The 24,793-nt window shown below is 40.9% G+C and overlaps 1 protein-coding gene across 1 annotated transcript in view; it reads right to left on the reverse strand.

The window, feature by feature from the left end:
* Positions 1-16,286: 16,286 nt before the first annotated feature.
* SMC1A (structural maintenance of chromosomes 1A) overlaps positions 16,287-24,793 on the reverse strand; it is a 38,433-nt gene continuing 29,926 nt past the window's right edge. The window contains 6 exon segments of the mRNA XM_037823763.1: positions 16,287-22,153; positions 22,595-22,705; positions 22,981-23,050; positions 23,981-24,021; positions 24,023-24,133; positions 24,254-24,408. Of these exon segments, the coding sequence (XP_037679691.1) occupies positions 22,070-22,153; positions 22,595-22,705; positions 22,981-23,050; positions 23,981-24,021; positions 24,023-24,133; positions 24,254-24,408 (572 nt within the window). The 3' untranslated portion in view covers positions 16,287-22,069.

A 24,793-nucleotide genomic window follows, 5' to 3' on the forward strand; every position in this document is an offset into this window, starting at 1 on the left:
CTTGATAATATCTAACTTTCTACCTGTTGCCATTCTTATAGTGACTCCTTATTGTTATTTTAATTACCATTTCTCTAATTATTAAGAGTTGAAAATCTCTTAATATATTCATTAGGTACTCAAGTTTCCCCTTCTACAAATTACTCTTCATATCTTTCATCCATTTTCCTATTGGGCTTACTGTCTTCTTTTTCTATCTATTAATCTTTTGTCAGTTTTTCACGTTGGAAATATATTCTCCTAATCTATCATCCATCTGTTAATTTCGTATATTCTTGTCTTCTATGTGTTACTCCAGATTCAAAGCCATGAACAGAGTATTCAAGCCTAACTTCCTTGTGGGCAGAGAAAGGAAGTATCTGACCACCTTCTGTTACCATTGTAGGAAGTGGGACCCTTCCTCCCACCAAGACTTATAATGGGGAAGTCTCCCAAAACAGGACAGGGATTTAGATGCTAGGCAGCAACTAGGGTTCACCCTTTTGGGTGTGCAACATCCACACATACCCTTCTTTCCATACTTATGCTTTAAAAAAGTGCTTCCACCTAATATAGGGCAAATATACCTCATATAACTAGAAATGCACTCAACCCTTCTCCAAAGGGAGACAATGAAAAGCATAAATTAGAATGCTTTCAGGTAAAAGCAATAGAAAATCCAACTCAAACTGGCTTAAATAATAAATGCTTATTAAGCATTAATAAATTAATTTTATTAATAAAATAAAAAATATTTATTAAGCATTATGCTTAATCGAAAAGTTCATAGGTGGAGCAGACTTCAGGCATGGTATGATCAGAGATATGGTTCCAGTTCTCTGTGATTATCTTGGCTCTGCCCTCTTCTACGTGTCATCTTCATCCTCAGGTAGGCCTTCCGCATGTTCCCAAGATGGCGAACAGCAGCGAATAGGCTAGATACTTCTTTGTTCATATCCAAGGAACACAGGTCACATTTTTCCTCAAAAATTGAACCAAGTCCTCAGCCTCAGTGTGACTGGATTATCCCTGAACCAATCATCACAGTGTCAAGGATGGGATGAAATTACCCAGCTTGGCATACACCAGTCAAGGCCTACCCTTAGAGTTGGTAGTACGGTCAATCCCACACAAATTTCACAGTTGTTATACAATGAACGAGGAGTAGAATGGATGTTGGAGAACAACAATATCCACTACAAGGGAGTAAGCTAAGAAAGGGGAAGATACGCGTTCCAAGATATATTGGATCCAACCCAGAAGAGTAATGAAGGAACGTCCCAGGATGACAGCTGTGCTGTAGGCCTAGAGAGCAATCAGTCCAAATTGGAGCAGGAAGACGGAGGGCTCCAGGAGGAAGTTATCTGGGAAAAGAGGGGAGTAAAATGATTTGATGCTTTCCTTAAGAATCTGGTACAACTTAAGAAGGTGATAAAGTCAAACAATGCTAGGAAAAAAGAAAAGCAATTAGAAACTCCACAGGTGAAAAAGGAAATGTAATCCTAATACACTAATTGGATCTGTAGGGAATAATATTTACAAATCAGAATAATGTAAGTACTTTATTGGCTTTAAACTTTTAAAATGATCTATAGGCAAAGTATGCCTGACTTAATTATGACTTCAGAACAAAATATACAGTACATATTAATAAACTTGTTAATAGAAAAGTAAAAGTACAAATGACAGAAGGTGAGAGAAAGAGGGAATATAAGTCTACTATTTGAAGGTACAAAGGTAAGGAATAGAGGATACATAATTGATGACATGGCTATATTAGGGGCATAGGAAGAGGGCAGTTGGGTGGTATAAGCACCAGGAAGTCAATAGATAATGTCTAAAATTGATAAATCAAAAAAGCTGTATATTGTTTAGAGATATGAAGATAATCACCAGAAGAACAAACACCAAACAGTTAAAAGTAGACTGGTAGATTTCCAGGTCAAGATGGTAAACCTACCACATATGTTTGTCTCCACTCCCTCCTGAGACTGCTAAAATGACAGCAAACGAATTTTAAAAAAAGGGTGGGGGAGTATAAAAACACAATGTTGAAGAGAATGGGAGCAGGTTCATCAGCAAAAAAGGGACTTTAACATGTTTCTGGGAGATAGAAAGAAAAATGGAAGAACAGTGATTGACGAAGCATGGAGAAGGAAGCCAAAGGCTGTAGTAGGCATGGAGAGGATGTCACTGAGTTAGGGGCTGATTTTTCTCTGTAGAACCCTGGATTGTCTTGGGTCCTGACAATGCTACATATGTGAAGGATGGGTGTGAGATGTGGGGCTAAAAACAGGGAGAGTAATTGAAAGGCTGCATATCAAACTGTCAACCCATCCCCTTGTGCACAATGTACAACAGACAGGTGTCTACCTATTAGGCAGAGAGCAGAGGGTTCTTCTCTAAGGAAATGGAACAAAGTCGGAGAAAAGATCTTTGCATTCTGTCATTCAGGGATCCTGAAGCATAACAGTCAGTTCTCAACCAATAGCCTTGAAGGAAAGTCACCAGTTGCCTAGCCCTGCCCCCATATACAGAGCTACCTATCTGATTTTTACTGCTTCATTCTTAAATATCAGTAATCAGCTGTGGATCACCAGACATTTGAGAAAAGACTGCAATATGAAAGGGACCAAAATAAGCAATTGGGAAAAAAACAATTCCAGAGGAAACAGATATTTCAAATGATAGAAGACATTATAAAAATACCTCTACTTATAATCTTCAGAGAGACTCAAGATGACAGTGCATCCATAAAACAAGAACGGGATGATATAAATAATGAAAAGAGAATATGAACAAATACTTGGAAACTAAATATATGAATTCAAAAATGAAAAGAAATACAATAAAAGGGTTGGGTGATAAAGCTGAAAGTTCTCCCAGAAAGTAAGACAAAAATAAAAGGAAAGGAATGAAGAAGGGAGGAGGGAGGAAGGGCGTTAGGTGAGGGAGAAAGGGAGGGAGAGATAGAAAATAGAAGAGAAAGGATAAAATCTATAAAAGATCAATTCTTGAGGTCTAACATCCAACTTTAAGGAGTTCTGATGACAGAACAAAGAAAACAGAGGAGAGAATGGATCAAAGAAATATGAGAATTTTCCAGAGTAAAGGACTTTAGAAAACAGAGGAGAGAATGGATCAAAGAAATATGAGAATTTTCCAGAGTAAAGGACTTCAAAAAGTAGAGACCTACCTACCAAATGACCAGCACAATAAATGACAAAAGACTGTAAACACATAATTGTGAAATTTCAGAACACCAAGAATAAATTTTTAAAAAATAACTATTTAAAAAGGAAGGGGGTAGGAAATGGAGCAATGCATTTCCCTATTCCTCCCACTAAATATAGCTACAATTCCTAGAAAGTAAATGTAAAACAAAAGTAAGAAGACTCTGAAAGGTGGAGAGAAGGAGGCAAATCGGCCAAGGAACTTGGGAACAGAGTAACAGTGAGTTCCCTTTTTTTCTTTTCACCTCACATATCCCAGACTTTGTGCTGGAGAAACATGCTATTGGGCACAAAGACAAACCTCAACAAAAGACTACTCTCTCTAACCAAAGGAACAGGAAAAGGGCAGCCTAGCATAACTGAAAATTTTTAGACAATAACTGCTATACTCCACCCAAACACCACAGAAAAAACTGAGGTCCCACCCCCACCCCACCAACAAAGGCCAAGTGAGCAGCTTAGACTTCCACACTTGCCAGGCTGTAACAAGGCACCCAACCCTCTCCAACAGGGTGGTGTCAAAAGAAGGCTGAGTGGGGAGCTAGAACTTCCATACCCACCCAGCAGTAACAAGGAACCCCTTCTCCTGCAGTGTCAATGGAGTCTGAGTGGGAAACCTGGCAGTAAGGAGGTAGTCACCCTCTTCTATTGCCAGAGCAGTGTCTGAGGAGGTAAGCTAAAACAGATTTAGATAAGATCAAGAGCCTCATAACATAATTCCCCAAATTCCCAAGTTTCAATAAAAAATCACTTATCATACCAAGAACAAGGAAAATCTCAACTTGAATGAGAAAAGACACTCAACAAAAGCCAATACCTAGGATTAAAGAGATGTTAGAATTATCTAACATGGATTTTTTTTTTTTTGGCTTTAACAATGGAGTTTTATTAGCTTACAATGTACAGTTCTTAGGCCATGAAAATGTCCAACTCAAGGCATCAGCAGGATGGTACCTGGACTCTGAAGACAGGCTGCTGGTATCTGGGACACCTCTGTCATATGGGAAGGTACTTGGCTGATGTCTACTGTCCTTCACTCCTGGGTTTCCTTGCTTTCAGCTTCTGGTTCCAGTGGTTTCCTCTCTGAGCTTCTGTGGATCCTCTCTTAGCTCCTCCAGGGCTTTTCTCTCAACTCTCTCTGGGCCTTTTCTGTGTTTTATCCTCTCATAAAGGACTCCAGTAAAAGTACTGAGACCCACCTTGAATTAGCTGGGTCATATATCAACCGAAATAACCTAACCAAAAGGTCCTACCCACAGGAATGGATTGAAAGAACATGGCCTTTTCTGGGATACATAATAGCTCCAAACTACCACAACTGGGCTTCCCAGCTTGCAGCCTGCCCTATGGAATTTGGACTTGTGCATCCCCACAGTTGTGAGACAATTCTTATAAAAATCTCACATTATTTACAGACATCTCTTGTCAGTTCTGATTTCCTAGACAACCCTGACTAATACAGTACTACACTTAAAAGATCATGCCATAACTTTTACTTATGTAGGTAAAAACCACAGTGTACTTAGCTGAGAACCATTTTCTTACTGTACTGGAAAGACAATTCTCTTGGGAAGATAGCCAGGCCATGCAGCTGGCTTTGAACGAATATTGCTCAGGCCATACTTAAGGTTACCTCAGTGGTTCCCAACCTGGCCAGGCATTAGAAACATTTAGGGTACTTTAAAAATGTTCAGGCTGTACTGAATCTCTGGGAAGTGGGGCTGGGCATTGGTAGTGTTTAGAGATCTCCAGTTGAACACAATAACATGGATTTTTAAGCAGCCATTATAAAAATGCCTTAATGAGCAGTTAGGAACATGGTTAAAACAAATGAAAAAAATAGAAAGTCTCAGCAAAGAAATAGAAGATATAAAGAAGAACCAAATAGAAATTTTAGGACTGAAAAATAACCAAAGTAAAAAACTAGATGGGCTCAACAGCACAATGGAGAGGATAGAAGAAAGAATCTGAAAAACAGAATAAAAATTAATCTGTAAAACAGAGGGAAAATAGACTGGGAAAAAATTGAACAGAGCCTTAGGGACCTGTGAAACTATAACAAAAGATCTAACATTCATGCCTTTGGAGTCCCAGGAGAGAAGAAAAAGAGTTGAGGGAAAGTTATCTATAAAGCAATGAACTTGGACTTCTTATCATCAAAACTGGATGCTAAGGGGTATGGGATGGTTTGAGTGTTCTTTTTTAATTTCTTTTTATTTTTTTATATATATATTTTTTATTTTGGAGTAATGAAAATGTTTGAAATTTGATTGTGGCAATGAATGCACAACTATACGATGATACTGTGTGCCACTGATGGTATACGTTGGATGGATTATATGGTGTGAGTATATCTCAATAAAATTGCATTAAAATATGTATGCACTAATTCTTTCTTTTTCAAAGGCTTAAAGAGTATACACTATATATTCTGTGGTGTTTTGAAAATGGAAATAAAAAGTAAAATATTAAACAAACAACAACAACAAACCTGGATGCTAGAAGAAAAGTGAAGCAATGACTTCAAAAAGTTCTATGGGAAAATGGTGTTGAGCCTGAAATTCTATAGTCAAGTGTGAGAATGGAATGAAGGCATTTTCAGTCATACAGAGATTCAGAAAGTCTATCTCCTACACATTCTTATTGAGAAAGTTACTTGAGGGTATGACCCATCAAAGAGAGAAACAACCAAACCAAACCTAGCAAAAACTCTAGGATCCAGAAAATGGTGGATATAACCAAGGAAAGCAATTAAGGAAAGCCCCAAGATAGCAACCACGCAACTAGAGAGCAACAAGTCCAGATTGGAGAAAGTGGTTGGAGGGTTCTAGGAAAGAGGTCTCCTGGAAGGAAAAAAGTGGACTTGATGGAATACCTAATGTAATGGAGACTCTGAGAAGGAAAAAAATGTAATGCATGATCAAGTAAAATAGTGAAAGAAAAAAAGAATTAGACACTTCAGGAAAAACTAAAAGCTGCTACAAGCAAAACATAATAATACACTATTTGCTTCTGCAATGAACATATTTAAAGTCATATTAATATAATCACTGTTTATTGCTTCTCAACTTTTAGAACCAAACTATAGACAAAGTACAAAAAACTTCATGATTAAAGAACAGAATTCAATGTCATTAACTTTGACAATATAAAAGACCAGATGGCAGAAGGTGGGAGGTTGGTGGTGGGGAAAGGGGCTAGAGGAAAGGATATTTTCATCTAACAAAGTTTTGGTCAAGAAATCCTATCTCTAATCTATGGAACAAGAACTAAAGGTGCTATTTACATTCAGAATGATAACCAATAGAGAAGTTAAAATACAACTACATTAGAAGCAGGAAGGAGAGGAGTTGAACATGGTTTGAATGTGGCATGTCCTCATCTGTCATAGCAGGACTTCAATGGGTAATGTCTGAAATTGATTTTTAAAAATGCCCACATAGCATATTATTTAGATGTGGAAATAATGATCACAAGAAATAACTAAAAGCAGTTGCTAAAAGTGAGAGTGGGGATGGGGATGTGTGGGACAGTAGACTCTTGCTTTTCACAAGCCCTTCTCTACTAATTTGTTTTCTAAACAATGCACATGCATTAGTTCTATTTTTAAAATGAACATGTATTTAAGGCATTAATTTTTTTAATTCAAAATTTTTTTTAATTTTTTAACTTTTTTTATCTAAAAATTTAAACACACACACACACATACACACACACATTTCAAACAAAACAAAGCAAAGGATTAAGAAAAAAAAATAACCTAAAATGACTACTTTGCTTCCAACATGTTCCTACCATACCCCCCAAAAATTAACAAATCATAATCAAAGGCATAAGAAAAACCAAATAACCTAAAATAACTACATTGAAGCTAATTTTTACTGCAATAGCTTCTTTTCACTTTATCAAAAAATTAAAAAAATTCAAACCAAACAAAGGAATAGGAAAAACAAAAAACCTAAAATAATTGCTCCCAACATGTTCCTACCATACCCCAAGAAAATTAACAAACCATAATCATTGCTGAGCAGTCCCGTAACAGTGAGATTACCCTCAATAGCTTATCTGTTCTTATTAGATTATCGTTCCCCCTTCACTAGCTTCTGTCTGTCTCTAGGTCCGCCACATTCTACGATATAAAATATTTATTTTACACTTTTCACAGATCACATAAGTGGTGACATACAATATCTCTCCTTTTGTGCCTGGCTCATTTCGCTCAGCATTATGTCTTCAAGTTTCGTCCATGTCGTCATATGTTTCACGACCTTGTTCCTTTTTACTGCCGCGTAGTATTTCATTGTGTGTATATATCACATTTTCTTTATCCACTCATCTGTTGAAGGGCATTTCAATTGCTGATCCCTTAATTGTTTTTTTTTTTAGAGATAGGCCTTACAATTCAGGGATAGAGCTAACTGCTGTAAGAGCTTACAATCTAGGGACTATTACAATTATTGTGTCCACGTTAGGCTATGTTCTAAGATTCAATTCTGAGTTTACACATTGTAGTTAATCCATATTGGTGAGGCATCATCCCTCTCACCATGTTTTCTCCAACACTTTTACTCCTATATATATATTTTCCTACAATTTTATAGAGTTATATTCACATATCATCCATTTATCCACAGTGTACAATCAGTTGTTCATGGTATCATCATAAAATTGTACATTTATCACCACAATCAGCACTTGAACATACTGATTACAAGAAAAATTGTTTTTTTTTTCAGCAATAAGAAAAAATGACAAAAAGAAAAATAACATGTCATACAATACAATATACTACTAAGGACAGCAAATAACACCACCACCAAGAATCCCATATTCCTCCCCTATATCCCCCTCTCATATACATTTAGCATTGGCATATTGCCTTTGTTACATTTAATGGAGGTATATTACAATGTTTCTGTTGACCATAGACTTCAGTTTGCTTTCATTATGTTTTTTCCTGAATACCATCCCTTTTTCAAATTTCTACATGGTTGACATTCATTTGCTTTCCCACATGCAAAAACATTTTCATATTTGTATATTTAGTAACAGTCATTGGCCACTCCAAATTTTGCCACGTTATACAGTCCCAGTCTTTATCATCTATCTTTACCTCTGGTGTCATACATTCTCCTATCCCACCTCTTTCAGCTTTACTCACAGACATCTTTGTTCAGTGTACTTACAATACCGTGCTACCATCACACAGTATTATGCTATCTATTTCTGGATCTATGCAATCAATCCTAAACATTCTGTAGTCCTTCAGCATCAAATGGCTGATCTCTGCCCTCTTTCTATCTCCTGGTCGCCTGTGTTGTCAGCTTTTAACTCCCAAAGTTTGTTCATTAATGTCTGTTCATATTAGTGAGACCATACAGAATCTGTCCTTTTGTTTCTGGCTAACTTCACTCACCATAATGTCCTCAAGGTTCATCCACATTATTACATGATCCATGTCTTTGTTCTGTCTTACAGCTGCATAATATTCCATCATGTGTATATACCACAGTTTGTTTATCCACTCGTCCTTTGATGGACATTTGGGCTGTTTCCATCTCTTGGCAATTGTGAATAATGCTGCAATAAACATTGGTTTACAAATGTCTGTTTGTGTCTTAAGTTTCAGTTCCTCTGAGTATATACCCAGCAATGGAATAGCTGGGTCATATGGCAAATCTATATTTAGCTTCCTGAGGAATCTCCATACTGTCTTCCAGAGTGGTTGCACCATTCTATGTTCCCACCAGCAATGAATAAGTGTGCCTCTTTCTCCACATCCTCTCCAGCACTTGTCATTTTCTGTTTTTTGGATAACAGCCATTCTGGTAGGTGTCAGTTGATATCTCATTGTGATTTTGATTTGCATTTCCTTAATAGCCAGTGAAGTTGAGCATTTTTTCATATGCTTTTGAGCCATTTGTATTTCCTCTTCAGAAAAATGTCTGTTCATGTCTTTTGCCCATTTTTTTAAATTGGATTGTTTGTCTTTCTGTTATTGAGATGCAGGATTCCTTTATATATTCAGGATATTAAACCCTTATCTGATATGTGGTTTCCAAATATCATCTTCCACTGTGTAGGTTGCATTTTTACCTTTCTGACAAAGTCCTTTCATGTACAAAAGTGTTTAATTTTGAGGAGATCCCATTTGTCTATTTGTTGTTTGGTTGCTCGTGCCTTGGGTGTGAGGTCTAAGAAACCACCTCCTATCATAAGATCTTTAAGATATTGCCCTACATTTTCTTCGAAGAGTTTTATGGTCTTGGTGCTAATGTTTAGGTCTTTGATCCACTTTGAGTTAATTTTGGTATAAGGTGTGAGATGGACATCCTCTTTCATTCTTTTGGAAATGGATATCCAGTTCTCCAAACACCATTTATTGAAGGCTGCTCTTTCCCAGTTGCTTTAGCTTCACTGCCTTATCAAAGATCAGTTGTCCGTAGATGTAAGGGTCTACTTCTGAACTCTCAATTCGATTCCATTGATCAGTATATCTGTCCTTATGCCAGTACCATGCTGTTTTGAGCACTGTAGCTCTGTAATATGCTTCAAAGTCAGGTAGTGTGAGACCTCCACTTCATTCCTCTTTCTCAAGACATCTTTGGCTATTTGGGGCACCTTACCCTTCCAAATAAATTTAGTTATTGGTTTTTCTATTTCTGTAAAGTAAGTTGTTAGGATTTGAATTGGTATTGCATTGAATCTGTGTATCAGTTTAGGTAAAATTGCCATCTTAACTATATTTAGTCTTCCAATCCATGAACATGGTATGTTCTTCCATTTTTTCAGGTCTTGTTCAATTTCTTTTAGCAGTTTCTTATAGTTTTCTATGTAAAGGTCTTTTGTGTCCTTGGTTAAGTTTATTCCTAAATACTTGATTCTTTTGGTTGCTATTGTAAATGGGATTTTTTTCTTGATTTCCTCCTCTTGTTGCACATTACTTGTGTATAGGAACACTACAGATTTTTGCATGTTGATCTTGTAGCCTGCTACTTTGCTGTATTCATTGACTAGTTCTAGTAGCTTTGCTGTAGATTTTTCTGGATTACCTACATATAGAATCATGTCATCTGCAAATAGTGAAAGTTTAACTTCTTCCTCTCCAATTTGGATGCCTTTTATTTCTTTTTCTTGCCTAATTGCTCTAGCTAGAACTTCCAGCACAATGTTCAATAGCAATGGTGATAGTGGGCATCCCTGTCTTGTTCCTGATCTTAGAGAAAAAGCTTTCAGTCTCTCCTCATTGAGTGTGATGTTAGCTGTGGGTTTTTCATATATTGCCTTTATCATATTGAAAAAGTTCCCTTCTATTCCTATCTTTTGAAGTGTTTTCATCAGGAAAGGATGTTGAATTTTGTCAAATGCCTTTTCTGCATCAATCGAGATGATCATGTGGTTCTTCTGCTTTGATTTATTGATGTGGTGTACTACATTAATTGATTTTCTTGTGTTGAACCAGCCTTGCATACCTGGAATAAATCCCACCTGGTCGTGGTGTATAATTCTTTAAATGTGCTGCTGGATTCAATTTGCGCGTATTTTGTTGAGGATTTTTGCGTCTATATTCATTAAAGAAATTGGTCTATAATTTTCTTTTTTTGTAGTATCTTTGCCTGGTTTTGGTATTAGGGTGATGATGGCTTCATAGAAAGAGTTAGGTAGCTTTCCCTCTTCAATTTTTTTGAAGAGATTGAGCAGGATTGGTACTAATTTGTTCTTGAATGCTTGGTAGAATTCACATGTGAATCCATCTGGTCCTGGGCTTTTCCTTTTTGGGAGCTTTTTCATGACTGACTCAATCTCTTTACTTGTGATTGGTTTGTTGAGGTCATCTATTTCTTCTTGAGTTAATGTTGGTTGTTTATGCTTTTCTTGGAAGTTGTCCATTTCATCTAAGTTGTCTAGTTTATTAGCATATAGTTGCTCATAGTATCTTCTAATTATCTCCTTAATTTCTGCAGGGTTGGTAGTTATATTTCCTTTCCCATTTCTGATTGCATTTATTTGCATCTGCTCTCTCTCTTTTTTTGTTAGCCTAGCCAATGGTCCATCGATTTTATTGATTTTCTCAAAGAACCAACTTCTGGTTTTGTTGATTCTCTCTATTGTTTTCCTGTTCTCAATTGCATTTATTTCTGCTCTAATCTTTGTTATTTCTTCCCTTCTGCTTGCTTTGGGGTTAGTTTGCTGTTCTTTCTCTAATTCCTCCAGGTGAGCAGTTAACTCTTCAATTTTTGTTCTCTCTTCTCTTTTAATATAGGCATTTAGGGCAATAAATTTCCCTCTCAGCACCGCCTTTGCTGCGTCCCATAAGTTTAGATAAGTTGTGTTTTCATTGTCATTTGCCTCGAGGTATTTACTAATTTCTCTTGTAATTTCTTCCTTTACCCACTGGTTTTCTAAGAGGGTGTTGTTTAGCCTCCATATATTTGTGAATTTTATGACCTTCTGCCTTTATTTCCAACTTCATTCCATTGTGGTCTGAGAAAGTGTTTTGCATAATATCAATATTTTTAAATTTGTTGAGACTTGCTTTGTGACCCAACATGTGGTCTATCCTAGAGAATGTTCCATGAGCACTTGAGAAAAAAGTATATCCTGCTGTTGTTGGATGTAGTGTTCTATAAATGTCTGTCAAGTCTAGTTCATTTATCATAGAATTCAACATCTCTGTTTCTTTAGTGATCCTCGGTCTAGATGTTCTATCCATTGATGACAGTGGTGTATTGAAGTCTCCAACTATTATTGTAGAGGTATCTATTTCTCCTTTCAGTGATCGCAGTGTTTGCCTCATGAATTTTGGGGCATTCCGGTTTGGTGCATAAATATTTATGACTGTTATGTTTTCTTGATGAATTGACCCTTTTATTAATATATAGTGTCCTTCTTTGTCTCTTTTAATTGTTTCGCTTTTGAAGTCTAACTTGTCTGATATTAATATAGCTACTCCCGCTTTTTTCTGGTTGTTGTTTGCACGAAATATCTTTTTCCAACCTTTCACTTTCAGTCTATGTTTGTCCTTGTGTCTAAAGTGAGTTTCTTGTAGACAGCATATAGATGGGTCCTGTTTTTTAATCCATTCTGCCAGTCTGTGTCTTTTTATTGGGGAGTTTAATCCATTTACATTTCGTGTTATTACTGTAAGGGCAGTACTTTCTACTACCATTTTGTTTTTTGGAATTTATATGTCATATCTTATTTTTTCCTTTCCTTTTACCTTTCCTGATAATCTTCATTTCTGCACTCTTCTCCAACTCTCTCTCTCCTGTCTTTTCCTATCAGCCTGTAGCACTCCCTTTAGTACTTCTTGTAGTGCCAGTCTCTTATTCACAAACTCTCTCAGTGCCTATTTGTCTGAAAATGTGTTAATCTCTCCCTCATTTTTGAAGGAAAGTTTTGCTGGATATAGAATTCTTGGTTGGCAGTTTTTCTCTTTCAGTATCTTAAATATATCATGCTACTGTTTTCTTGCCTCCATGGTTTCTGCAGAGAAATCTGTACATAGTCTTATCGACCTTCCCTTGTATGTGATGGATTGCTTTTCTCTTGGTGCTTTCAGAATCCTCTCTTTGTCTTTGACATTGGACAATCTGACCAGTAAGTGTCTTGGAGTAGGTCTATTGGGATCTATTCTATTTGGGGTACATTGTACTTCTTGAATCTCTAATTTTCTGTCTTTTATAAGAGTTGGGAAATTTTCAGTGAATATGTCTTCTATTACTCTTTCTGCCCCTTTTCCCCTCTCTTCTCCTCTGGGATACCCATAACATGTATATTTGTGCGTTTCATGTTGTCACTCAGCTCCCTAAGACCCTGCTCATATTTTTCTATTTTTTTCACCACCCGTTCTTTTGTGTGTATGAATTCAAATGACCTGTCTTCCAGTTCACTGATCCTTTCTTCTGCCTGTTCAAATCTACTGTTGTATCCCTCCATTGTGTTTTTCATCTCCTCCACAGTGGCCTTCATTCACGTGAGTTCTGCCATTTGTTTTTTTAAGTTTATCAATTCTTCTTTATGGTCAGCCAGTGTCTTCTTTATATTCTTCAGCTCTTTTGCTATATCTTCCTTCATTTCATCAAATTTATTTAGCATTAGTTGCCTCCACTCCTGTGTCTCAGCTGAGCTATTAGTTTGTTCCTTTGGCTGGTCCATGTTTTCGTGTTTCCTGGTATGGCTTGTTATCTTAAGTTGTCTAGGCATCTGATTTTCTTGATTAGTTTATTTTGGAGCTTGTTTTCTGTCTTTTACCTAGTGGTTTTCTTGTTGGTTGGCTTTGTTCTCTGGCCTCTGTTATTCAGTTCAACTTATTCTAGACCTCTAACTTAAGTTCTATTTAGTTGATCAGAATTTTTCCCCTCTTGTTTTTTCTGTTTCTTACTCTGCCTATTTGTAACCTTTTTGTGAGTGGGTCACCTCAGATATGGTCGAGCCTAGTCAGATTTTCCCAGTCTAGTGAGGCTCAGGTCTCATTGGAAGGGTATGGAGTTTTCCCGAGAATGAGACCCTCCTATGAGGCCTTTAGAATTGGTGCTTTTCCTCTCCTGTCCAGCAGGTGGCGCTGGCCAGCCTGCAGCTCCCCCACCAGTGTAAGGAGGTATGGAGCCTTTAGTTCTCCTGGTGACTCTGATCCTGTCATGGGCGTGGCTGACTGACCCTGGGGTCTGAATTCCTAGAAGGAGGACTGCCAGTTGAGCTGGACCTCCCTCCACTCTCCCAATCCTCAGAACTCCAGTTGTCTCTCAGGGGCACTATTCCCTTCCCCTCTCTCTTCTTTGGGGCCTCTCCAGGTAGATTCCTTGGTCAGCCTGAGTTGCCAATTAAAGACCGGGGTGGGGGAGGGAGGCCTTCAGTAGTGAATACGGAATTCAAAGACACTGTGGGTACTCTGTCTCCCCCAAGCCCAGCCTAGTCCCTCAACCTGGGCTTTCCGATAGAAAATAACCACATATATTACTTTCAGATTAAAAAAAAAAAAAAAAAGTAGAAAAGAGATCAAGAAAAAGAAAAACAGAAAAAAAAAAAGAGTCTCTTTTAAAAGCCTTTCCCCAGCCTGTAAGTTTTGTCAGTGTCAGAATAGAGCATTTAAAGATATGCTTTGGGCTATTGTCTGATAATTACTCTCCAACCGCTTCAGTTCCACCCCTGCCCGGGGGCTACTGAAATGCAGAAAGATAAGGGATCGGTGAGAAGCCCGAAGGGACAAAATGTAGGGGAAAAAAAATGGCTTTTTTGGAGTCTGGGAATAGGTGCCCACTTTTATGTACCCCCACTTCTTGGAGCCCAGCCCTTCTTTAGCACCCCAGCGCCCAAAGTTAGTTAACTAATTTGTTAATTAATTCTGCAGTTGAGGCTGGTTTGAGTCTCCCTTCTTGCCCTCAGCAGATTGCTGTTTTTTGTCGTCCCCCCCCCCCCTTTCAGGGAGCCAGCAGCAAGACAGTCTGTGAGGTCTGGGTGGGGAGGGGTGCCAGACTCCTGGTCCAGGGAACTTACAATGTTCACTGCGATCTCAGCTTTTCCTCCAATTTCAAACTTGTGTCCAATGTGTGACTGGTTACTGGAGACCCCGAAAACATTGTTTCATATAGTTCTTGGGTAATTGCCAGCTGCTCTAGGGGAGAGACGAAATTCTGCTCCTCGCCACTCTGCCATCTTGCCCCGCCTCTCCCAAGACATTAATTTTTAAAAGTACTAAAAAAAAAAAGGACACTTCTATCCACCATCCTCCCCTCCCCCCAAAAAAGTCCCTTGTCCCTCCAGACCCACTGCGGCCAAATAAAAAAAAAGTTTGGGAAAGCTTGCACTCTCCCCTCCTGCTTCTCCCTTAAATGCAGCCCCTGCTCCAGTCAAACTGGAATGTTTCTTAACCCAAATGTGCCATATTTACTCCCAACTCGTTGCTTTTTTTCATGTTTCCCAGGCCTGGAATGCCCTTCCTCCTCATCTCTACCAGTTGGAATCCTCCCTATTCTTCAAGGCCTAGCTTAAATTCCACCTCCTCCTCCCCCTCCTCCTCCAAAAAAACAGTCTTCCTTAGTCCCCTGGAAGAACTCTCTCCCTCTTCAGGAGCTCCCACAACTTTTCAATCCTGCCTCTAATGACATTTGCACATAATTTTTTCTGAAACATTATTTAAGTCAGTGTTTCATTTCTACCCCTACCCCCACCCCCCAACCATCTTTCCCACCAGTAACCATAGTAATCTATCTAAAATATGAATCTGGCTGTCAGTCCCCTGATTCAAATCCTTATATAGCTTCACATTGCCCATAGGGTCAAAGCTAAGCTTGACCACCTGCCTTCCACCATTTCTTCCACTTCGTGGGACAATGCCCAGTCCCCCGAAAATCCATGCACTTTCACACACTTCATGTAACTTTTCTTAGGCAGCTCCTCTGCTTGGAATGTTCTCTTCCCTTTCCACAAACATCTACCCTTATTTCAAGATTCGGTTCAAATGCCCTCTCCTCTATAAAGGTTTTCCTGACTACTCCCCCCACCCCACCCCAATCCAGATTGAACCATCCAGTGCTTCCTATGTGCTCTCACTGTGTCTCACCTAGAGTTGCTATATCATCTGCCACACACTACACTTATCTACTTACTTCTCTGAGTCCCAAATTAGTGAACTCCTGAAGGGCAGGGAGTATATCGTATCCATCCATTTATCCCCAGAACCTAGCACATGATCTGGCACACAACAGAACTCAGCATATGCTTGCTGAACAAAAGGATGGAAAATGGTATGAGTGAGTGAATACAAGAATAAATGAGCAAATGAATAAGTAAATGCATATATTAATGCATGGCTGAGTAAATGACTAAGTCAATGAATGACTAATGAGTACATGAATAAGTGAATGAATGAGTGGATGAATGACTGGGTGAATGAGAAAAATAAGTAAATGAATGAAAAGTGCCTATGTCAGTGAAGGAATGAGAAAGAACGAATTTCCACCTTTGCTTCTTTGTTTAAAACCATCTGGAAGACCTTCTGCCCTGCTCTCCACCCTTCCAAACTGCACACAACATTTGTTAACCTCCTTTAGATTACACGAAACAAAGACACACTCTGGTTATTAACGGAGTTTTATTAAAGTATTCACAGGGAAATAAGGAAGACAAGAACAGCTACCCAGGCAGCCTCACACAAGAACAGAAACTTGAAAATGGTTCAGATCAAAAGCAGTTCTAGAGCCTGGCTTATTTTGTCACTCCCTCAGCTGCAGGCATCTGTTGCTCCCTTCTCTAGTGCTTCCCAAAATGGTGACTCAACTACTTTCTGGTTCTACTTCTACTACTACTACTGCTACCAACTAATTTCTTTCTGCTCCCCTCCTCGTTAGTCCATGGCTTTTGCTGCCCCACATCTTCTAAGCATCCTGGCTCCAGCAGCTTCATGGCTCTTGTGGTTTCAGTTCCCATAATCCAGGGCCTCTCTGTGTTGTAGCTTTTGCTTGCCTTGTAACTCCTGCTGCCACTTAGATTCTTGTGATCTTGCTGCCATTTGGTTCCAGCTATCTGTGGCTCCAAAAGACCCATGGCGTCTCTTGCTTCACGTATCTTGTTCAGGCCTTTCGCTGTTTCGTGGATTTCACGTATTCATGGTTGTGACTTACGGTTTCTGTGCCCTCATGGCTGATGCTACAACATGGCTCCTGTTGCTTCAAGGCTTTGTGTCCTTTGCCCCTTACTATCTTGCTGCTTCATGGCTTCTGCTACCTGTGTCTGTCCCCACAATCTGATGATACAAATATCTCATGATGTATACTGACACAGTTTTCGCAGCTTTCTCTTTAGTTTCTGGCCACCTCTCATCTACACTTCTGCCTCACTAAATTCGGATTGTTTGCTTTCTCTGAATGTCATTCATTTGGCCTCCTGAAAGGGGATCTGACTGCTTCATGCTTTTGCCATTCGATACAGGCCATCCCTATGAGGTAGAGTTCTTACACCAGGCCACCGAACAGGCAGCTGGCCAGCCCAGACTTCAGCTGTCCTGGAGTGAGATATTATCCCAATCTAATCACCTGTGGCCAGGACTACGAGGTCACATGATAAAAAGCATGGCAACTTATGCTTAAAAAACCTCTTAGAAGGGACTGTGGGCATAGCAGGTTTGCTGAGGGTTTCCAGAAGGGAGCAGTGTAATTGGCAAGCATCTTGTTTGGCCTGTCCAATACATTGAGCTTCACAGCTCCACTTAAGTCCTATCTTCTCCCTGACCACCTCCACCTGTCTTGATCTGCGATGGGATGGACCAGGGCTCTAGAGGTGATGTGGAAAGTTCTGGCTTCACCACTTCCCAATGTTCCTTACCCTCTGAGGACATCAGGAGGGGGATGGACAGTTTCTAAGTTCCCTTACAGCCTGACATTTCGGACATCTTTTTGTTATTGTATAAGGGATAATGAGTCTTACCCGGGAAAGCCCTCAAAAACATCTCTTGAGGTAGGAAAGAGGGAGGTGGAATACTGGCTTGGAAGAGCCTCTCTGCACACAGGAGGTGCTTAGCTAAGATTTATTGAACTGGGTGAATGAATCAATGGCTGGGGGGGAGGGAGGAGCACACAGAGAATGTTCAACTTGAGGGAGAAATTCCAGTTGCTGAGGAGGCTCATTCTAATTCAGAGATGTACAAGGAAGGAGAAAGATTGAGAGGGTACAAATTCTGGACATTAATGGATATTCATTCTATTCTCAGTCACCCTTCCGCATCCAATAATCAGTCACCAAGTACAGTTCATCACCTTTCCTTAACAGCTTGCACCTTCTCACCTCCTATTCATTCCTACTGCCCTCCCCCTTGCAGGCCTCCTGGTCTTTTGCAGTAATTTCCTAACTAACCTTTGTTTTCATTCTCTCCTTCACAAATGCATTCATTCATACATTCACTCATTCAAAAGCTATCAGGTGCCTGTTATGTGTTGGATACTGTTCCACTTAGCAAGATGCACCTTATTCAGACAGACAAAATAAGCAAACAATAAACACAGTATGAGAAGTTGAGTAACAGGGAAACTACAGACATGGCAACACACAGCATGAGCATCTAATCCAATCCATTCCACACTGGTTGGTCAGAAAGAAGTTCATTTAATTCAGATCTGATCTAAACTCTCCCCAGCTTAAAAACCATGGTTCCCACATTGCTTTTAAGCAAAAGTTCCCAAACCTGGCTGCTCCCTAGTCATGTGGTAAACTTTATAAGCACTCAAGATTCTGAAGCCCTGCCCCAGACTTACTGAAACCGAATTTTTAGAGGTTGGGACCCGGGATGCCCCATGTTTCCTGTGTTTAGCCAGTATGGGAACCATGTTGTCCCACAAAGTAACAGGAATTCCTTAGCCAAAGACTAAATCCCTATACAAATCTGGTTCTTGACTACCTGTCCATCTTCATTTCTGGCTGCTCTCTTCCTCACCCTGCAAACTATGCTTTGTTATTTCCAGAATTCACAGTTTCTTGCCTTCAGGCCTTTGTTCATACTGTTTCCACCACGTGGAAATTCCTTCCACTCTCTTCACTTAGGCCAATTCCTAACAGTCCTCCTAAATTCAGATCACCCCCTAGTGTAGAGGCTGCCTTCCCTGAATCTCTACCTTTTTCTGTGCTCCTGTCATACTGTTGATCACACTGTATGCCTCCCTGTGATGTCATCAACTATGAATTTTCTCCTTAACTCAACTGTGAGTTCCTTAAAAGCAGGATAAAGACTTGACTCATCTCTTTGTTCCTAGACTTGCAACATTGTGACAACAACCAGAGAGTAAAGTGCTCAATTAAAGGTAGATACTGTTGTGGAGTACTCAACTCCCTAGACCAATGCTACAGTGTCCACAATGGGTCAACTGAGCGTCTTCCAAGAAGTCCTAGAGATTCTACTCGCATCCAGCTTGCTTTTGGAAACACACAGCAGTGTCTGTCCTCCTGAGCACCATGTTGCCTTGAGATGATAGGAGGCAGTGTGGAACATGGCAAAGAGTCCTAGGCCAAGCACTAAAGAGATCTGAGGTTAAGTCTAGGCTCTGCCACCAAACCACTGGAATCTTGGACAAGTCATCTCACCTCCCTGATCCTCTTAAATTCTCTAGGCTTCTCTGTAGCACTTTTTGTTCCTGTGTGCCAGTGCCTTAGCCCAAGGCATCTCATGTAATCCTTTCTACCCTGTAGGGATTAGTTAATCCAGGTTATTATCCATACCCACTGAATCAGATTTCTAGAGGCAGGACCAGAGGAATTATTTAAAAGCTGCACATCCTTTAGATGTGGGGGTGTGGCAGGGCACTGCTACTTTTCATTATAAGCCCTTCTGTACTTTTCTTTTTAATCCTGTGAATACATTACTTTGATTTTTAAAAAGGAAAAGGAGTTTCACAAGTGATTCTCATGCACAGCCAAGGTTGAAAGCCACCTTTATAGTGAAGAAAGCAGTAGACTGAATCAGAGGAACTGGGTTCAACTACAAGCTGTTATCTGCCAGCTGGACCACTTCTGCTGACTCAATCAACCTTTCTGGGCCTGCTTCCTCATCTGTAAAATGGAGAGAATAGCAATGGCTCCTTCTATAGAAGAGAAACTGAGGCTTAGAGGTGAAATAACTTGTCCAAGTTCCTACAGCTAGGATTTGAATCAGGCCTGATTCCCACATTGTGCTCTTCCAAATATTTCAGCATTTCCCAAAGTATAGTATATATACCACTGATAGTATGTGGTTTTTTAAAACCAGTTGAACACAGACAAATTTAATTGTTTTAATAGTTATACCTTTTAATATGTATTAGAAAAACACAATTAGCATATCAAACCTGTGATTTCATGGATATCACTGCTTAGGATGAAACTAAGGAATATAGACAATGTTAGACCCAAGATGACCTCAACAAAAATGAGCAAATAGTACAGTAGGGCAATTTGGCAGTATCTATTAAAAATGAAAATGTAAATATCCTATGTCTCCACAAATTCCAATTCTAGGTATCAACCCTAGGTAAACTTCCACACATGTACTTTTACATACACACTTAACACACATGCATAAGGATGCTCCAGGTAGCACTTTGTAATAGCATAAAACTGACAAGTCTTAATGTCCATCAAAAAAAATGGGTACGTAAAATGTGGTAGTCATGTTGCGGCAAACAGCAATTACAAAGAATGAACTGAATCTACATTTAGCAACATGCACAGACCTCAAAACATTTTTAAGCAAAGAAAGTAAATTGAAAAAATTCAATATAACAATTACATTAAACACATACAAGTCTTTTCAATGAATTCATAAATACATGTAAAAGTATTAAAAGCTAGATGGATGTACAACAAAGAAAACAGCAGGTAAGAGTGGGTGGGAGGAAAGGGATAAAGATTGGAAGTGGTAGTCAAAGGAAGCTAGCTGTATGTCAGTCTCATTTCTTGAAAGGAGAATGAATTCATGCATTATTTGGGCAATTAGAATTGATTCAACTTTTATAAAATGCAGATTAGGACAAATGTCTGAGTGTATGCGAATGAGTAAAGTCTGAACTCATTGCACCAGATTTTGCTGTCTCTCCATAGCCCCTACAACTAACATAGTTGGTTTCCTAAAGGAAATTCACATTAGGCTGGGATGTGGCCCAGGCTACCTCTCCCCTACTTCCTCACAACTCAGGTGGGGCCCAGGCACCGGGTTACCATACATGACTGAAAATACAGGATTCCTTAGGCCCTCCATGTACCAGGTAAAACCCACAAGTGTCCTGGGATTTTCCCAGCAACCAGGATGTTGAGCACCCCAGATTTGGAGGCCCCTTCTGTCCCTAACAGCCAGGATCAGAAGCCCACAGGGATCCAGACATGAGGCAACTTGTATTCTGAGTGGCTGGCACCTAGTAGACTCCAAGCAGGCATAAGGCCACCAGTGAGGAGCTTGACATCATTAAATCCTATGAGGTAGGTAACAACATCATTAGCCTAATTTTACAGATGAGGAAACTGAGGCACAGAAAGGTCAACTGACTTGCCCAAGGTCAAACAACTAGTACATGATAAAAATGGGACTAGAACCCATAACTGTCCCCAGAGCCCATGCTCTTCTCCTAGTGCCTGACCAAATCCTACCCAATTTGTCAAGGTTCAGCTCAAATGTGACCTCCAGGAAGTCTGGAGGGAATCTTCCACTTCAAAAAGTCAAATTACCTATATATATGACATTCAGCTAACCACAGTAATTTATGAATCCATTTCATCACCTTACAAGGAGGGTAGAGAGCACATCTGTATTTGTAGCACAGAGCCTGACAAATAGTGGGTGTTAAGTAAGTATTTGATGAATACAGGAATGAATGAGTGAATGAATGAATGAGGGCAGTTTCAGGTGACTGCCTAAGACTCCTATGAGGTCCTGAGTACCTTTGCCCAGCTCTTGGGTGCTGTTAACCTAAGCTCTCTTGGAATTAAATTCAGCCTAAGCTCTTTCTAAAACAGATCTCCATTATCTTTGTTAGTTTGCAAACACACCCACATACACACATGCATACACACATATATACACACATACATACCCCCACACACAGTGGGCAAGGGGCACAAGGAACCCATGATTATGGGTAATGAGGTGGGGGAGGCTGGTGGACAAATGGCCCTGTTCAGCTCAGTTCAGCTCAGCTCCTTCCAGAGGCCAGGATGCTCCCTGTAGCTTAGGAATCAAGAGCTAACATCACCTGTTCCTCTTCATGCTTGACAGCAGTGCCTAAATCCCTTGACTATACCAAACAGGGCCAGCAGGTTGGAGAAGGTTGGGAGGCAAATAGCGAGAGACTGGGAGAGGGGAAACTTAGGGATCCAGACAAGGTAGGAGGGCAGAACTCATGCTACTGCTCATTGGGGTTGGGGTTGGCATCTGGGTACTTGGTGAGGTCGAAGGTCAGGACTTTGCTGATCACACAGTCCCCTTGCTGAAGGAGGAAGGAGAAAAAGAAAAATAAAATTGTAAGGAGAGAATTAAGAGGGGTCTAGCACCCCAGGACTGGGGGCCTCAAACCCTCCTCCCTACAGTACCTGCCCAAAGCCCAGGCAATGGTTCTCTCTGGATGGCAGAGAATGTGCTCAGTCCCATGTGTCTTCTCTCCCTGCCTACCTCTGCATTCTCCTCCTTTTCTCCACTGTCTGGTTGCCTATGCCTGGCCTTTCCACCTGTCCCCAAATGCAGTGGCCCTGCCCAGCTGGGCTGGCCTAGCCTAGTCTCCAGGACAGGGCTCTAACAAACCCAAATGGCCATCCAGGACCTGATTCACTATGTTCCCAAGCCCCGCCTTGCCCTCCACTGTAGCCTTCCCTTCCTGCTGCGGGGAGTCAGGCAGGAAGTGGGCCTGGCTCCTGAGTCAGACCTGCCCTACCTCGGGATAGACTCCAATGAGGCTCTCAGCCTTGGTGTAGAACTCCTCCTTGAGAGAGATGACGATGGCCTGGAAGTTGCAAGTCGACTGCTCCTTGATATAATTTGCCACCTGTGGGAGAGGCTGCCAGGTACTTAGCAGGGCTCAAGCCTTAACGGTTCCCTGTGTATTCCAGTAATAACTAGCAGGCAGAAAGGGTAGGGGATGGGGGTGGAGAAAGAGGCTGAAAGAAGACCACTGACAGTATCACAGTGTAGATGACCCTGGGCCCAGCCTCCCAGGCACAAAGAGCAGGCAGGAGGAACAGCTAGAGCGCACTCAGGAGTTGCTCTCTGAAACCCAACCTGAGGGCCTCCCTCCCAGACCTCCACTTTCCTTACACCCACCTTGCCAACGTTGGTGTTATAGAGGGCAGCATCAATCTAATCCAGGACGAAGAAGGGGGCTGGCTTGTAGCTGGGAGGGAACCAGTAGATGAGCTGACACTGAGGGCAGGGGCCAAGGCAGGGTGGAGCAGCCCCAGGCCCCATCAAACAGGCCAGCTTCCCCCTCCACTTCTTCAGAGACTAAAAATCTAGGTCCTAATGTTGCCTGAGCCCCTAAAGGCCAATAAATCAACTGAGTCATGCTCTGAACCTAGCCCTGTGCTCCAGAACCCTGCAGAAGAACCAAGAGAAGACATGGTCCTCTCAGGGAGCTTCCAGGATGGCTAGAGAGAAAGCTCTCCTAGGCTCTAATATTGACCACGGTATCCTAGAGATTGATACACCACCACCCCCATCCTATATGCTGTCACACTTCCTTGCCTCTGCACATGTTGAAACCTCTGCCAAGAAAGCCTGCTGGTCTACCTGGCAAACTTTTACTTGTCCTGTGTATGTCCTGCTGAGGTGTTACTTGCTCTTGATTCCTTCCCTGGCCCACCTATATCCTCTCCCAGATTGGGTTGGGTGTCCCTCCTCTAAACACCCACAGCACCCTTACCTCAGTAGCAACACTTAGCACACTGTTTATATGTCTCGCTAAATTGTAAGGAGGAGAATAAGAAGGCATGAAGGTGTAGAAGTTGACAGTCAAGCTAGATTTTCATGGAAAGGGCTTATTAGAGAACAACTACATAAGCAAAAGCCTGGAGGTGGGACTGAATATATGCAAGGGCCAGTGAAGACATGCTGAGTGGATGAAGGTGGCTGGGGAGGAAAAGTCCAGGAAAATCAAGGCCAGATACACTGTAGTAGGAAGAGAAACAGGAATGAAATCCAGATTTCATCAGAGCATCTTCATCTCCGAAGATCTCTCCATATCCTTGGGCCCAGAGCTTCTGGTGGCTTCAGCTCATTCTCTCTCCCAAATGTACTGGGTGGGGGCGGGGGGGGGAGGTCTTACCTGTGGATGGCAAAGAGCAGAGCCAGAGCTGCCACTGTTTTTTTCTCCCCCTGACAAGTTGTCCATAGGTTGGAAGCATTTGCCAGGAGCCACGCAGTTGTAGTTGATGCCATCCAAATAGGGCTCCTCAGGGTTCTCAGGGCCCAGGAATGCCTGGGGAGAAAGCAAATATGTTGGGATGTAGATCTGGGTCTTGATAGGGATGGGGAGAAGTCTAGAGGGAAGGGAAAGTGAGGATGATAGGAACTGGTTGGGTAAGGGGCTTCAGCCTACCTGGGCACTGCTGTTGCGGGACAGGGCCTTATAGATCTCATTAATGTTGGTGGCCACAGATTCAAAACAAGCATTGAAGCAGTCAAAACGCTCCTTCTTGATCTGTTCAAATGCCTGCTTAGCCTTCTTGGCTCGCTTTCGGGCTGCCTCAAACTCTGCCACAAGGGAAAGATAAATGACCCCTCAGTGTCCTGGTTCTGCCAGGGCTGGGGAAAATACCCCGGCAAGAATGATCAGCAAATGACAATCCACAGAGCATATATATTCCACAGAGGGAGAAGAATGCCTGGAAAGAGTCCCAAGAAGAGGGTACTACAAGGCTCTGTATCCAGTGGGCTGACCACATTGCACAGAGGAAGAAACACGGGCTTGGATCCACATCAACATGGATTTCTCCCTGGGCTCTACCAGCAACCAGCTGTGTGACCTTGCACAGGTCATTTCCCCTGTCTGAACCTCAACAGTTTTCTACTCTCTAAAATAAATGTAATAACCCCTACTGTTCAGGGATCTTGGGAGTATTAAATAAGAAAGCATGTT

This window comes from Choloepus didactylus (genome assembly GCF_015220235.1).
Source record: "Choloepus didactylus isolate mChoDid1 chromosome 24 unlocalized genomic scaffold, mChoDid1.pri SUPER_24_unloc2, whole genome shotgun sequence".
Lineage (NCBI taxonomy): Eukaryota > Metazoa > Chordata > Mammalia > Pilosa > Megalonychidae > Choloepus > Choloepus didactylus.